The sequence below is a fragment of the Lithobates pipiens genome, unplaced genomic scaffold, assembly GCF_037356315.1.
Source record: "Lithobates pipiens isolate NorthernLeopardFrog02 unplaced genomic scaffold, aLitPip1_a1.2 Scaffold_13, whole genome shotgun sequence".
In the NCBI taxonomy this organism is placed as follows: Eukaryota; Metazoa; Chordata; class Amphibia; order Anura; family Ranidae; genus Lithobates; species Lithobates pipiens.
The window spans coordinates 207,794,217-207,808,573 of record NW_027507718.1 but is presented as its reverse complement, the minus strand read 5'-3'; the positions used below and the strand labels follow the sequence as shown (position 1 = coordinate 207,808,573).

The window sequence follows — 14,357 nt, the reverse complement described above, 5'->3', positions numbered from 1 at the left end:
TTCACACAAATGAAGCAATACAAAACAGGATCCTTTCTCATACAAGTACATGGTACATATACTATACACATATCAGGAATATGAAATGTTGGGATAACAAACACTTTAAAGAATATTGTTTAGTAAAATGAAAGCTATCACGCAGATACAAAGTATAGATAAAAGTGACACCCTGGGGTTGATTTACTAAAGGCAAAAAGCCTTTTCACTTTGTATGGGAATTTTCACTTTGCAGTGGATATTTCCCTCACCTTGGTGAATGAGGCAAAGCTTTGTTGACTTCTATTATGCAGTCATATGTACAAATGTGCCCTTATTTCCTGTCCCAGCAAAATAATGTCATTAGCGCAGGAGGTGAAAGGGTCTCTATCTGATGTGAGCAGAGTAACAAAAGTCCATTTATAGGGGTTAGCAAACCTGTCTTTATTGCTATCTGTGTCTTCCTCTCTCAGCAACATCAGAACAGGGCCGTCTTTAAGGCAGGCCAAAAGGGGCAGCTGCCCTGGGCCCTGTCATTGTTGTGGGGCCCAAAGCAGTTGCCTCATACTTGCCAACTATCCCAGTTTACATTCCCTTGTCCCTTGAAGTTTTAGTCCTGTGCTGCTACTAATGCTGCCCAGCTCTGCCCTATTGTTGTGTACAGATGACTCACCTGCAGACCTGTGTTTACATGTAAATACTGGCATTCATATGTAAATAGAAGTGACATGCATATGTAAATAGCTGAGGCCAACTGCATTGATATGTAAATAAAGGCATCAGTCATAGGTATATCATGCCCCCTGCAGTGAGGACAAGTTGTGCTGTAACCTATAGCAACCAGTAAGCAGTATTACTGTACATCAATCTCTAGCAGCCAATCAACAAGCAGAAATGTGCTGTAACCTCTAGCAACTAATCAGTGAGCCTTAAGGAGTGCTGTAACCTCTAGCAACCAGTCAGTAAGCAGTAATGATATGCTGTAACCTCTGGCAACCAATCACAATCGCTGCCTGATCTGATACAGTAAACTGATTTTAAGTCTAGCTGCTATTTATTGTATGTCTCAGAGAAGGTGGAGAGCGAAATTGCATGGGGGGAGGGAGGCCCTAAGAACATTTTTGCCCAGGGTCCAATCAATATTAAAGACGGCCCTGCATCAGAACACACTCATTCTGGTGGGCAGGAATTAAGGGAAAGTTCCCCTAATTAGGAAACAGGCAGCTGTAAAATCTTGGCAGAGCTTTTTGACTCTGGTTCACTCTATTGAAATAATTTAAACATTTTTTTTTACCAGGGGTTGATTTTTAAGATGCCCTTTTCTCATAAGCAAAATGCACGTAAATCATAAATTCTGAAATTCAAAACATTTTAAGAGCTTATGTATGATTTTTTTTTCTCATCAGAATGGCTTTTCCTCCTTGCATGTAGCTCAAAATACATTCTGAATGCATCTACACTTCCCCATCTACACAAGTCCCAAATGTATTTAAAAATGTGTCTTTTTGTTGAATAATTACTTATTTGATATGATGCTGGCAGCTATGCATGAAATAAATAAAAATACAGGATAGTCTATTCATAAAAGCTGTATAAAAACATATTTAACTATAATATTCAGTTAGGAAGCATGCAATGATCTATGATCATACAAACACATACTTTACTATAAATGGTGAATTCGCTTCTTCTAGTATATTCTTTTCAGAGTGGATGTGTTCTTGTTGTCTGTTATCCACAATATGCTTCTTCTTAATGCATTTCATAGCAAATGCTAAGTTCTCATTTTTCACTTTTACCTACAAATGCGAGAATCAACCAGTATTTTATTTATAAGTTATTATCATGTTATAATTCATCACTCATTCTAGTCACTATATTGGAAAATTCAAAAGTTAACACACTATCAGTAAGCAAAATTACATATTGCATACAGTATTTTCCTTCTTCTTAAAATGCTAGTTACCTGGCTGTCATGTTGAACCCCTGGCTTCAGTGCTTCCTAAACCAGATTAGGGGTTCTGACTTTAGAAATCAAAGGGAACCTCTGTATGTGCAGGAACATTATGAATAGGTTTCAAATGCCCCAAGGCAAATGTGTCAAACACAAGGCCCCCGAGCCCTGGCCCAGGGTCACCCCTCCCAGACCGGGGAGCTCCCTGTGGGCCTCAACAGCCTCCACACTCTCTCACTCCAGTTCTTCCGCCCGACAACTCCTCCCCTGCTGGGCTGACCACAGGTATTTAAGGAGGCCTGCCCCCTGCCAATCCAAGTTGGGGATTTATCAAAGCTCATAGAACACCCCAGGCAGCTCCACCTCTCCTCCTTTCCTTCTAGCACTTTAGAAAGAGGGGGCGGTGACAGTGATGCTATCTGTGAGTCACCCAGCCCTGCCCTGAGCCACTTGCAGCCCTGAATGAAAACAGACAGGCCTAGCCACCATCTAGGTCTGCCTAAATTTTCCTACTCTTCCAGAAAAATCCTCACTCTAGCACCTACCTAACTAGAGGGTGCTACATATTTATATAGATTTACAGATACAACTGGCCATTTGAGGATGACCATAATGCTGATGCACCCCACAATGAAATTGAGTTTGCCACCCCTGCCCTAAGGTGTACACAGGGTTATTACATCATTGCTGCACTGGTCCTGCAAGTGTGATATAGTACTTTCCTGTAAATTTCTGTTACTAATGCTTCTTTACATGTTTTTTTTTATTTTTTTTTATTGAAGTTTGAAAGGGGTTTTGCTCATAACGAAAAGCGTCATTAGAATTATCTATGTGCTCTTAAAGTGGTTGTAAACCCTTACAAACCACTTTGACCTACAGGTAAGCCTAGATTAAAGCTTACCTGTAGGTCCAAGAAATACCTCCTAAACCTGCACGGTTTAGGAGATTTTTGCCAATTTTTGCCGTAGACAGAGGCGCGCAGGCGCACCGAGCGTGCCGCTGTTAACGGCGATGTGCCGCGAGTGGCGGCTTCTGTGAGAATGACAGCGCCGGAGCAGCGAGACCCATCAAGAAGATGGAGGCTGCATGCACAAGGGGACAGTGGTAACTTCGCTGGCTCCTGTGTCGGGTAAGTGACACATAATGGACTACTATGCGATGCAGTTATTTGCAAAGTCCAGTAATATTTGAAAATTACAGTCACATGGCTGAAAATAAAAAAAAACCTTATGTAAAGCTTTGTCAATCGAGCCTATAATAGGATGTAGACATGATCACAGAATTAGCAGACAACAAAAACAACACTCTAATCCCCAACAATCCCAGTGATAAAGAATGTCTTATTGTTTTAGATGGATTATTTGAACACTGAAACAACTGGATGAGTGTCATTAAATTGTAAAAAAAAAACACATTGCCATGAGGGAAAAGGGGAAAATTGCTGTAGGTGTGAAGAGGGGGCAGCTAGAGGTACCCGCACTTTTAACCTTCCAAAACTCCCTCTTATGGTTCAATCTCTGGCCATTCTGAAAGTCAAGTATATGGTACTTTGTGCTGCTGCTACTAAGCTCTGCTCCACACCTACTGGTCTATCACTAAGACAGGTAGTCTCACTGGTTAATAGGAGGAGGTAGAACGAGGTAGATAAGCTTCAGCTAAGCCCCATACCACACTATCAGATTTTCTGCTGATTTTTGTCTTCAGATTTACCAAAACCATATAATAACCTTAGGAGTTCCCATTGTTATGCAATCAGGCAGGCCCTTGCACTATATGGTTATGGTAAATCTGAAAACAAAAATTAGCAGAAAATCTGATAGTGTATACAGGCATACTTCACTTTTAAGTACACAATGGGGATTATTTACTAAAGCTGGAAAGTGCAAAATCAGGCTCACTTCTGCATAGAAACCAATGAGCTTCCAGGTTTTATTACCAAAGCTTTATTGAACAAGCTGGGGTTAGAAGCTCATTGGTTTCTAAGCAGCAGTGAGCCTGATTTTGCACTTTCCAGATTTAGTAAATGAACCCCCATTGTGTACTTAAAAGTGGGGTATGCCTATATGGGGCTTTAGAATGGCTAAATTTCTGCATTAACAGGAAGGTTTAGGAGGTCGCTGTAGGTATATATAGGCATCTTTGTTTGTTTTAACTTGTAACTGAGGCTAGGCAATGGACATTTTTCAGAAGAAGCCTTGATACAAATATTAAATGCAGTGATAGAAGAACGGGGCACATCTCTGTGTATATCTATGTTTTAGGTTTTATATTTGTTGTGCTGTTTTACCAATATTACAACATTTTTAAGAACAAAATCCCTTACAAGTTCCACTCGTCCGAACCCACCAACACCCAGTGTGGTGATAACCTCTAGGTCATTAAATGGTGATGAATCGGAGAGTCTAAAAACTCTTTCTTTCATCTGTATTGTTTCCAGTGACAATACTCTCTCAAGTTTTCCTTCTGTGGACTTCCTAAAGAAATAAAGAAAAGGTTTTGTACATAAGATAAAATGACAACTTAACAGAGTATAAACATTAACATCTTTTTCAACATTACTATTTTTGTGTAGGGGAGTCATCATTTGACCTATGCTTCAGGCAATTACATTACTCCAAAGGTTACTTCTTCTTTGAGTAATGTTATCCATTGTTCTTGGAGTTATGTTACCCATTGTAAAATAGTTTAACGTGTTTACAGTGCCTTGCAAAAGTATTCACCACCTTGGCATTTTTTGTGTTTTTTTGCCTCACAACCTTGAATTAACATGGATTGTTTGAGGATTTGCATCATTTCATTTACAGAATATGCCCACAACTTTGAAGATGTTTTTTTTTTTATTGTGAAGCAAACAGCAAATAGGACAAAATAACAGAAAAAGTCAATGTGCATAACTATTTACCCCCCTAAAGTCCAATGCTTTGTCGAGCCACCTTTTGCGGCTATCGCAACTCCAAGTTGCTTTGGATAAGTCTCCATGAGCTTGCCACATCTTACCACTGGGATTTCTGCCCATTCCTCCTTGCAAAACTGCTCCAGTTCTTTCAAGTTAGATGGTTTGCGCTTGTGAACAGCAATTTGTAAGTCTGACCACAGATTTTCTATTGGATTGAGTTCTGGGCTTTGACTAGGCCATTCCAACACATTTGCATGTTTCCCCTTAAACCACTCAAGTGTTGCTTTAGCAGTGTGTTTGGGGTCATTGACTTGCTGGAAGGTGAACCTCCGTCCTAGCCTCAAATCACACACAGAGTGGTACAGGTTTTACACAAGAATATCCCTGATTTTAGCACCATCCTTCTTTTTCTCAACTCTGACCAGTTTCCCAGTCCTGACTGCTGAAAAACATCCCCACAGCATGATGCTGCCACCACCATGTTGCACTGTGGGGATGGTGTTCCTTGGGTGATGTAATGTGTTTGGTTTGCACCAGACATTTTCTTTGATGGCCAAAAAGTTCAATTTTAGTCTCTTCAGACCAGAGCACCATCCTCCATACATTTTGGGATTCTCCCGCTTGCCTTTTCGCAAACTCAAACGTGCCATTTTGTTTTTTGCTGAAAGTAATGGCTTTCTTTTGGCCACTCTGTCATAAAGCCCAACTCTGTGGAGCGTACGGCTTATTGTCGTCCTATGTACAGATACTCCAGTCTCTGCTGTGGAACTCTGCATCTCCTCCAGGGTTACCTTAGGTCTCTGTGCTGCCTCTCTGATTAATGTCCTCCTTGCCCGGTCCGTGAGTTTTGGTGTGTGGCCATCTCTTGGCAGGTTTGCTGTTGTGCCATGTTTTTTCCCTTTGATTATGATAGATTTGATGGTGCTCCTAGGGATCATCAAAGACTTTGATTTTTTTTATAACCTAACCTTGACTTGTACTTCTCAACAACATTGTCCCTTACTTGTTTGGAGAGTTCCTTGGTCTTAATGGCAGTGTTTGGTTATTGGTGCCTCTTGCTTAGGTGTTGCAGCCCCTTGGGCCTTTCAAAAAGGTGTGTATATGTAATGACAGATCATGTGACACTTAGATTGCACACAGTCACATAAATATGTGAAAAGTGTGGCATGCATTTATATTCAGCACCCTTTACTCTCTTACCCCTAACTAGAATCTAGTGGAACTAATTTCCTTCAGAAGTCACCTAATTAGTAAATAGAGTCCATCTGTGTTTAATTTAATCACACTATAAATGCAGCTGTTCTGTGAAGCCCTCAGAAGTTTGTTAGAGAACCTTAGTGAACAAACAGCATCATGAAGGCCATAGAACACACCAGACAGGTTGGGGATAAAGTTGTGGAGAAATTTAAAGCAGGGTTAGGTTATAAAAAAAAATCACAATCTTTAAACATCTCATGGAGCACTGTTCAATCCATCATCCGAAAATGGAAAGAATATGTCACAACTGCAAACCTACTAAGACGTCCACCTAAACTGACAGGCCGGGCAAGGAGAGCATTAATCGGAGAAACAGGCAAGAGGCCCATGGTAACTCTGGAGGAGCTGCAGAGATTCAAAGCTCAGGTGGGAGAATCTGTCCACAGGACAACTATTAGTCATGCACCCCACAAATCTGGCCTTTATAGAAGAGTGGAAAGAAGAAAGCCATTGTTGAAAGAAAGCCATAAGAAGTCTTATTTGCAATTTGCTAGAAGCCATGTGGGGGACACAGCAAACATGTGGAAGAAGGTGCTCTGCTCAGATGAGACCAAAACTGAACTTTTTGGCCTAAAAGCAAAACGCTGTGTGTGGTGAAAAACGAACACTGCACATTACCCTGAACACACCATCCCCACCGTGAAAGCAACGATAGGGAAGCTGGTCAGAGTTGATGGGAAGATGGATGAAGCCAAATACAGGGCAATCTTAGAAAAAAACCTGTTGGAGTCCGCAAAAGACTTGAGACTGGGGAGGAGGTTCACCTTCCAGCAGGACAATGATCCTAAATATATAGGAAAAGCTACAATGGAATGGTTTAGATCAAAGCATATTCATGTGTTAGAATGGCCCAATCAAAGTCCAGACCTAAATCCAATTGAGAATCTGTGGTAAGGATAGAACATTGCTGTTCAGGTGCTCTCCATCCAATCTGACAGAGCTTGAGCTATTTTGCAAATAAGAATGGGTAAAAATGTCACTCTCTAAATGTGCAAAGCTGGTAGAGATATCCCCAAAAAGACTTGCAGCTGTAATTGTAGTGAAAGGTGGTTCTACAAAGTATTGACTCAGGGGGGGCTGAATACAAATGCACGCCCCACTTTTCACAATTTGTTTTGTAAAAAAAATTAAAAACCATTTATCATTTTTCTTCCACTTCACAATTATGTGCCACTTTGTGTTGGTCTATCACATAAAATCCCAATAAAATACATTTACGGTTTTGGTTGTAACATGACAAAATGTGAAAAATGTCAAGGGGTATGAATACTTTTTCAAGGCACTGTATATCTGTGTTCCAAACAGGTGGGGAATTAAACTTCTGGCCGTATAGTGAAAGTCATCTATACAGGTTCTCATACACAAGCTGTTGACTGTTTTCAAGAGTTAGATTCTAAAAGTTACAGTTACATAAATGTGATATTACTTACTGTACATTTTACATCATCGCTGATATTTAAAGTTCTTTTAAAAAAGCATCAGCACCAAATAGTAAATAAGTATACATCGGCAAAAATATAAAAGGAATGGTATATTGGAAGGTAAATTAATCAATAAGCTTATTAATCTAATAAATCACCTTCATCTCACACTAATATTACATAGACATGAGAAATCAATTTATCCTAAAAGTCAACTATGTGAATTTGTGTTTCTAACAAAACAATCAACATGACACATTTTGCATGAGATTGTGTTTGTTGTGTCTGTCATGCATGTGAAGAAAATTATTGTTAAAGGCTTACTTGGCATGTCGTCTTTCATCATCAAGAGTCAGGTTGGCCACATAGCCCTCAAGGTACTTTTGCAGTTCAGCATATGTTCCCACTATCTGATTGAATGTGCTAAAGTAAGGCAGTGTTATAATATTATAACCAAAACATAAGCATAATCTTACATTATCATTGGTGATTCAGTACTTTAGCAATAGGTTAACTGCTGATCTCCCCAGCTGTACAAACTCCCCCTGTGTGTACTATACACACCTGAATTGAAGAGAGGATGCAAAGTGAAAGATCCAAGTTAACAAATCACATGCTCACTATACCCAAAAGTACAGGGGCAGGTCACCTGCTCCCCTTTCCCAGAAATACCAGGAATTTTTATCACAGCAAGCAGGGGGCAGTGGCAGTTAAGTGAATCTGCGGCTATGCCCTGCATAATGAACCTGTACTTTGCCCATGCAGGACAAGGCAACAGCTGCCCATTTCTACTTTTCCCTTGCTACCCCACCCTCGTGGAGCAGAAATATTTGGAACCTCTCCCTGCCCTCATGTGACGGCACTTGACCAATCAACCGAGCACCATCACATTTTCTCCATATCCAAACATACCAGGTAATATCTTTGCTCACGGAAGCTGAATGGAGTGACAAAGGCCAGAAGAAAGGTGAGTATATGCTGCTGGGAATGGAGCAACTTTCTCTGCATGGGCAAAGTGCATGTTTGCTTACACCTAAAAGAAGCTAAGGTATGAATTTAGGAATTACATTAGGTACAATGAGACAGAACCAATAGTTTAAGAGGTCGGAAGCATGTAGCCAGACCCTGAGGAATTCTGCCATTTTCCAAATATCCTTGTTTTTTTCTAACACCCATCGAAACATAATTCTACAACTCCTTAATGTTTGTAGTTTTCATCCCATTCTTCATTGTCTTGAGCATTTCTAGCTAGGCACAAGCCAACCAGATCAGGTAGACTAAGCTCATCACAGTTCATGATTTAATGAACAGGCAGTACAAAGGATATTTAAAAAATAACAGTTTGCCTGCGATAATACCAAAATAGGAATTTTAAAAGGAGATTTAAATTAAAACATACGAATATATAAATAAACTGGAATTGGTAAATTACAATGTTAGAGCTGTGACAATTATTTGAACACATATACATACTAATTAGTGTATTTATTTTTCTAAATTATTTAAGATTTAAAAAATATATATATATATATATATTCTACAGTTTAGGAGCTTGTTCTGCATCATTTCCTGGCACATGTTATTTTCTTTTGTATCATAATATAGACTGTATATATATATATATATATATAATCTCTCTTATACAATAAGGTACAACATAAATGAACCAGACTATACGTCTGTTATAGCTGTTTGTGTGCAGTAATTATCCCAGAAAAAATATTGTTACTTACTCTCGATCCATGACTAAACACTCAACTCCATCATCATCATCTGCAACAATGTTAGCCGATCTGACATCATCACTTAAAAAAAAAAAAAAAGAAAGAAAAGGGGGGAAACAGATTGCTTGGATTTTTATTTTAACAGGCACAAAGGGTTTTATTTGCTAACAAAGTGTAGAATATTTACTTAACAAAGTTCTGGTTCACTTAGTCATGTGAATAAAGAGAAGCTGTGACCACTTTAAATACCACTTTAAATACCCAATCATGTGCAAGGGAATAAAAAAAAAAAAAACAATCAAAACAGGATTTCTCTTGCACACAATTGGATGACTGAGGAAAACATGGGTTGATTTTGTTTACTAAGCTAGTAGAAATTCCTTACTTCTATAGTAAATGAAACCCATTCCCTTTGTCAGGTCAAGAAACAAAACAGCTGTCATTTGTTGGTAATAAAAGCAATTATGGCAGTATATTTTACACATATTTATATAAATTAAGTAGGAAGTGATTGCTTTTTAAACTATGTTGACTATGCTAAGAGACATGAATTAGTTGCTGCTTAGATATTACTTTTAAAACCATTCCAGGTTTAAAAAAGGGGAACTATAAGCTGTTGCATAAAACGTGAGATAAAGGAAATTATGTTGGATAAAACTTTAAAAGCTCAAAAAGATGTAGTAATAGCTGAATTAAAGCAACCAAGCAGGGAAAACTCATTACTGAGAAAATCTTCAAAAATCTGTTATGCCTTGTACATACGATCAGACTTTCCGACAACAAAACCGTGGAATTTTGTTTGAAGGGTGTTGGCTCAAACTTGTCTTGCATACACACGGTTACACAAATGTTGGCCAACAATTACAAATGTAGTGACGTACTATTATTATTATTATTATTATACAGGATTTTTATAGTGCCAACAGTTTACACAGCACTTTACAATATAAAAGGGAAATAATACAGTTATAATAAAATAAAGTATAAGAGGATTAAAAGGGCCCTGCTCAGAAGAGCTTACAATCTAATAGGGTGGGGTAGGTGATACGCAGGTTGTAACTGTGGGGAATGAGCTGATGGAAGTGGTAAAAGATTAGAGACGTGATAGGCTTTCCTGAAGAGATGATTTTTCAGGGATCGCCTGAAGGTAGCAAAAGTAGGGGATAGCCGGACAGGTGGAGGTAGCGAGTTCCAGAGGATGGAAGAGGCTCTGGAGAAATCCTGGAGATGAGCATGAGAGGAGCAGATGAGAGAGTTTGAGAGTAGGATGTCTTGAGAAGAGTGGAGAGGACGATTTGGGTGATATTTGGAGACAAGATTGGTGATGTAGCTCGGGGCAGAGTTATGAATGGCTTTGTACGTTGTGGTTAGTATTTTAAATGTTATTTCGCTGGGTGATTGGGAGCCAGTGTAGGGATTGGAGGAGAGGGTTCGCAGACGCTGAGTGGTTGGTAAGGTGGATAAGTCTGGCAGCAGCATTCATGATAAACTGAAGAGGGGATTGCCTATGGAGAGGCAGGCCAATGAGAAAGGAGTTGCAATAAACTCAAGATGAGAGATAACAAGGGAGTGAATGAGGAGATTTCATATGTTAAAAAGGGGCACATTTTAGAGATGTTATGGAGGTGAATTCTACTAACTTTTGACAACAATTGGATTTGAGGCTGAAATGACAAGTCAGCGTCTAGGATTACACCTAGTACCCTGGAGTGAGGGGAGGGACTGATTGTTGATTTTGATGAAAAAGTAATGGGGGGGCATTGGTGGGGGGGGGGATATTAATAGCTCAGTTTTAGAGAGATTTAGTTTTAAGGAAGTGGTGCGACATCCATGCTGATATGTCAGTTAGTAAGTTAGTAATGCGAGAGGAGACGGAAGGAGCGACGTGAGGAGTAGACAGATAGATTTGGGTGTAGTCAGCGTATAAGTGGTATTGGAAGCCATGGGCAGTTATCAAGTGACCAAGGGAGGAGGTTTAGATAGAGAAGGGGTCCAAGAACAGAGCCTTGGGGGACCCCCACAGAAAGGGTCAATGGAGAGTAGGAGACAGAGTTATAGGTGACACCGAAGGAGCGCTGTGATTAATAGGCAGAGAACCAGGATAGAGCAGAATATCGGAGGCCAAGGGAATGTAGTTTATTGAGAAGGAGCGTGTGGTTAACAGTATCAAATGCCGTAGAGAGGTCAAGTAGTAGGAGTATGGAGTACTGGCTCTTGGTTTTAGCAGTTAGTAAACCGTTAATGAGTTTTAGTAAGGCAGTTTCCGTGGAGTGCTGTGAATCCAGACTGTAAGGGGTCAAGAAGGTTATTTTCACTGAGGTAGGAGCTAATACAGCTGTAGACTAAGTATTCTATAAGTTTAGAGGTGAATGGGAGCAATAAGATGGGTCTTAAGTTGTTCAGGTTGGTAGGGTCCAGTGAGGGCTTTTTAAGTATGGGAGTGATCTGTGTATGTTTTAGAGGGGAGGGGAAGGTGCCAATAGAGAGGGAGAGATTGAAGATGTGAGTGAGGGAGCATAGGGTAGAAGAAGAGTATGACCATAGTAGTTGTGAGGGAACAGGATCCAAGGGACAATTGGTTAGGTGAGCATCTGAGACAAGTTTTGTAACCTCTTCAGTAGTAGCCACTTCAAAAGAGGAGAGTGTTGAATGTGCCATTAGGCAAGGTAACTTGGGTGGGGAGGATGTATGCACAGTGGAGGTGTCCTCACGAATTGCATCAATCTTATCTTTGAAGTGATTGGCAATCTCTTGGGCAGTGAGTGAGTTAGTGGGTAGAGGGAGTGGGGGACGAAGCAGAGAGTTAATGGTTGAGAAGAGCCAACGGGGACTGGATGACAAGGTATTAATAAGAAAGACAAAGTAGGCTTGTTTGGCAGCATGGAGGCAGGAATTGTATTTTAGAAGGGCATATTTATATAGGGTGAAGTCTTGCAGGCATTTGGTTTTATGCCACAGTCGTTCAAGAGCACGGCAATGTCTCTTGAGATTTCTAGTGTTGTCAGTTTGCCAGGGTTGTAACGGTCAGGGCCTGATTCTGAGCGTGGTTAGAGGAGCAAGTGCATCTAGTGATGATGAGAGGGAACTGTTATAGACAGAGGTGGCCAGGAATAGAGAAGAAACTATTTAAAATAGCGAAGGTTTCTACAAGTAATTGTTTGCTGATTGGAGGGATACAGTGGTGTGAAAAAGTGTTTGCCCCTTCCTCATTTCCTGTTCCTTTGCATGTTTGTCACATTTAAGTGTTTCGGAACATCAAACCAATTTAAACAATAGTCAAGGACAACACAAGTAAACACAAAATGCAATTTGTAAATGAAGGTGTTTATTATTAAAGGTGAAAAAAAATCCAAACCATCATGGCCCTGTGTGAAAAAGTGATTGCCCCCTAAACCTAATAACTGGTTGGGCCACCCTTAGCAGCAACAACTGCAACCAAGCGTTTGCGATAACGTGCAATGAGGCTTTTACAGCGTCCTGGAGGAATTTTGGCCCACTCATCTTTGCAGAATTGTCCTAATTCAGTTACATTAGAGGGTTTTCGAGCATGAACGGCCTTTTTAAGGTCATACCACAACATCTCAATAGGATTCAGGTCAGGACTTTGGCTAGGCCACTCCAAAGTCTTCATTTTGTTTTTCTTCAGCCATTCGGTGGTGGACTTGCTGGTGTGTTTAGGATCATTGTCCTGCTGCAGAACCCAAGTTCGTTTCAGCTTGAGTACACGAACAGATGGTCGGACATTCTCCTTCAGGATCTCTTGGTAGACAGCAGAATTCATAGTTTCTTTTATCACGGCAAGTCTTCCAGGTCCTGAAGCAGCAAAACAGCACCAGACCATCACACTACCACCACCATATTTTACTGTTGGTATAATGTTCTTTTTATGAAATGCAGTGTTCCTTCTACGCCAGATATACTTGGACACACACCTTCCAAAGAGTTCCACTTTTGTCTCATCGGTCCACAGAATGTTGTCCCAAAAGTCTTGGGGATCATCAAGATGTGTTGTGGAGAAATTGAGACGAGCTTTGATGTTCTTTTTGCTCAGCAGTGGTTTTCTCCTTGGAACTCTGCCATGCAGGCCATTTTTGCCCAGTCTTTTCCTGATGGTGGAGGCATGAACGCTGACCTTAACTGAGGCAAGTGAGGCCTGCAGTTCCTTGGACATTGTTGTGGGGTCTTTTGTGACCTCTTGGATGAGTCATCGCTGCGCTCTTGGGGTAATTTTGGGCGGCCGGCCACTCCTGGGAAGGTTCACCACTGTTCCATGTCTTCGCCATTTGTGGATAATGGCTCTCACTGTGGTTCGCTGGATTCCCAAAGCTTTGGAAATGGCTTTATAACCCTTTCCAGACTGATAGATCTCAATTACTTTCTTTCTCAATTGTTCCTGAATTTCTTTGGGTCTCGGCATGATGTGTAGCTTTTAAGGATCTTCTGGTGGACCTTACTGTGTCAAGCAGCTCCTATTTAAGTGATGCCTTGATTGTGAACAGGTGTGGCAATAATCAGGCCTGGGTGTGGCTAGAGAAATTGAACTCAGGTGTGGACAACCACAGTTATAGTATGTTTTAACAAGGGGGGCAATCACTTTTTCACACAGGGCCATGATGGTTTGGATTTTTTTTCCCCTTTAATAATAAACACCTTCATTTACAAATTGCATTTTGTGTTTACTTGTGTTGTCCTTGACTATTGTTTAAATTGGTTTGATGTTCCGAAACACTTAAGTGTGACAAACATGCAAAGGAACAGGAAATGAGGAAGGGGGCAAACACTTTTTCACACCACTGTAGGTGGTTGGAGGCAAGGATACAGTGAAACTAATGAGGTTGTGATCAAAGAGAGGAAAGGGGGTGTTGGTGAGGTTGCCAGGGTTGCAGAGATGGGAGAATACAAGGTCAAGGGTATTATCACTGGAGTGAGTGGAAGTATGTGCCCATTGGGTTAGGTCAAAAGATGAGGTTAAGTCGAGAAGTTTAGCTGTAGTTGAGCTGTTAACATTGACAGGAATGTTGAAGTCACCAAGAATGATAGTGGGTATTTCAGAAGAGAGAAAGTAGGGTAGCCAGGCAGCAAAGTCATCAAGAAAGTGCGCTACCGGTCCAGGAGGCCGATAAATT

At 40.5% G+C, this 14,357-nt stretch overlaps 1 protein-coding gene across 1 annotated transcript in view; it reads right to left on the bottom strand.

The window, feature by feature from the left end:
* Positions 1-14,357, bottom strand: part of PRKG2 (protein kinase cGMP-dependent 2) — a 150,047-nt gene that overhangs the window by 45,887 nt on the left and 89,803 nt on the right. Inside the window, exons 9-12 of the mRNA XM_077476170.1 lie at positions 9,241-9,312; positions 7,832-7,930; positions 4,257-4,407; positions 1,642-1,778 (exon numbers count right to left, since the gene is read on the bottom strand). Of these exons, the coding sequence (XP_077332296.1) occupies positions 1,642-1,778; positions 4,257-4,407; positions 7,832-7,930; positions 9,241-9,312 (459 nt within the window). The remainder of the gene's footprint in view (positions 1-1,641; positions 1,779-4,256; positions 4,408-7,831; positions 7,931-9,240; positions 9,313-14,357) is intronic.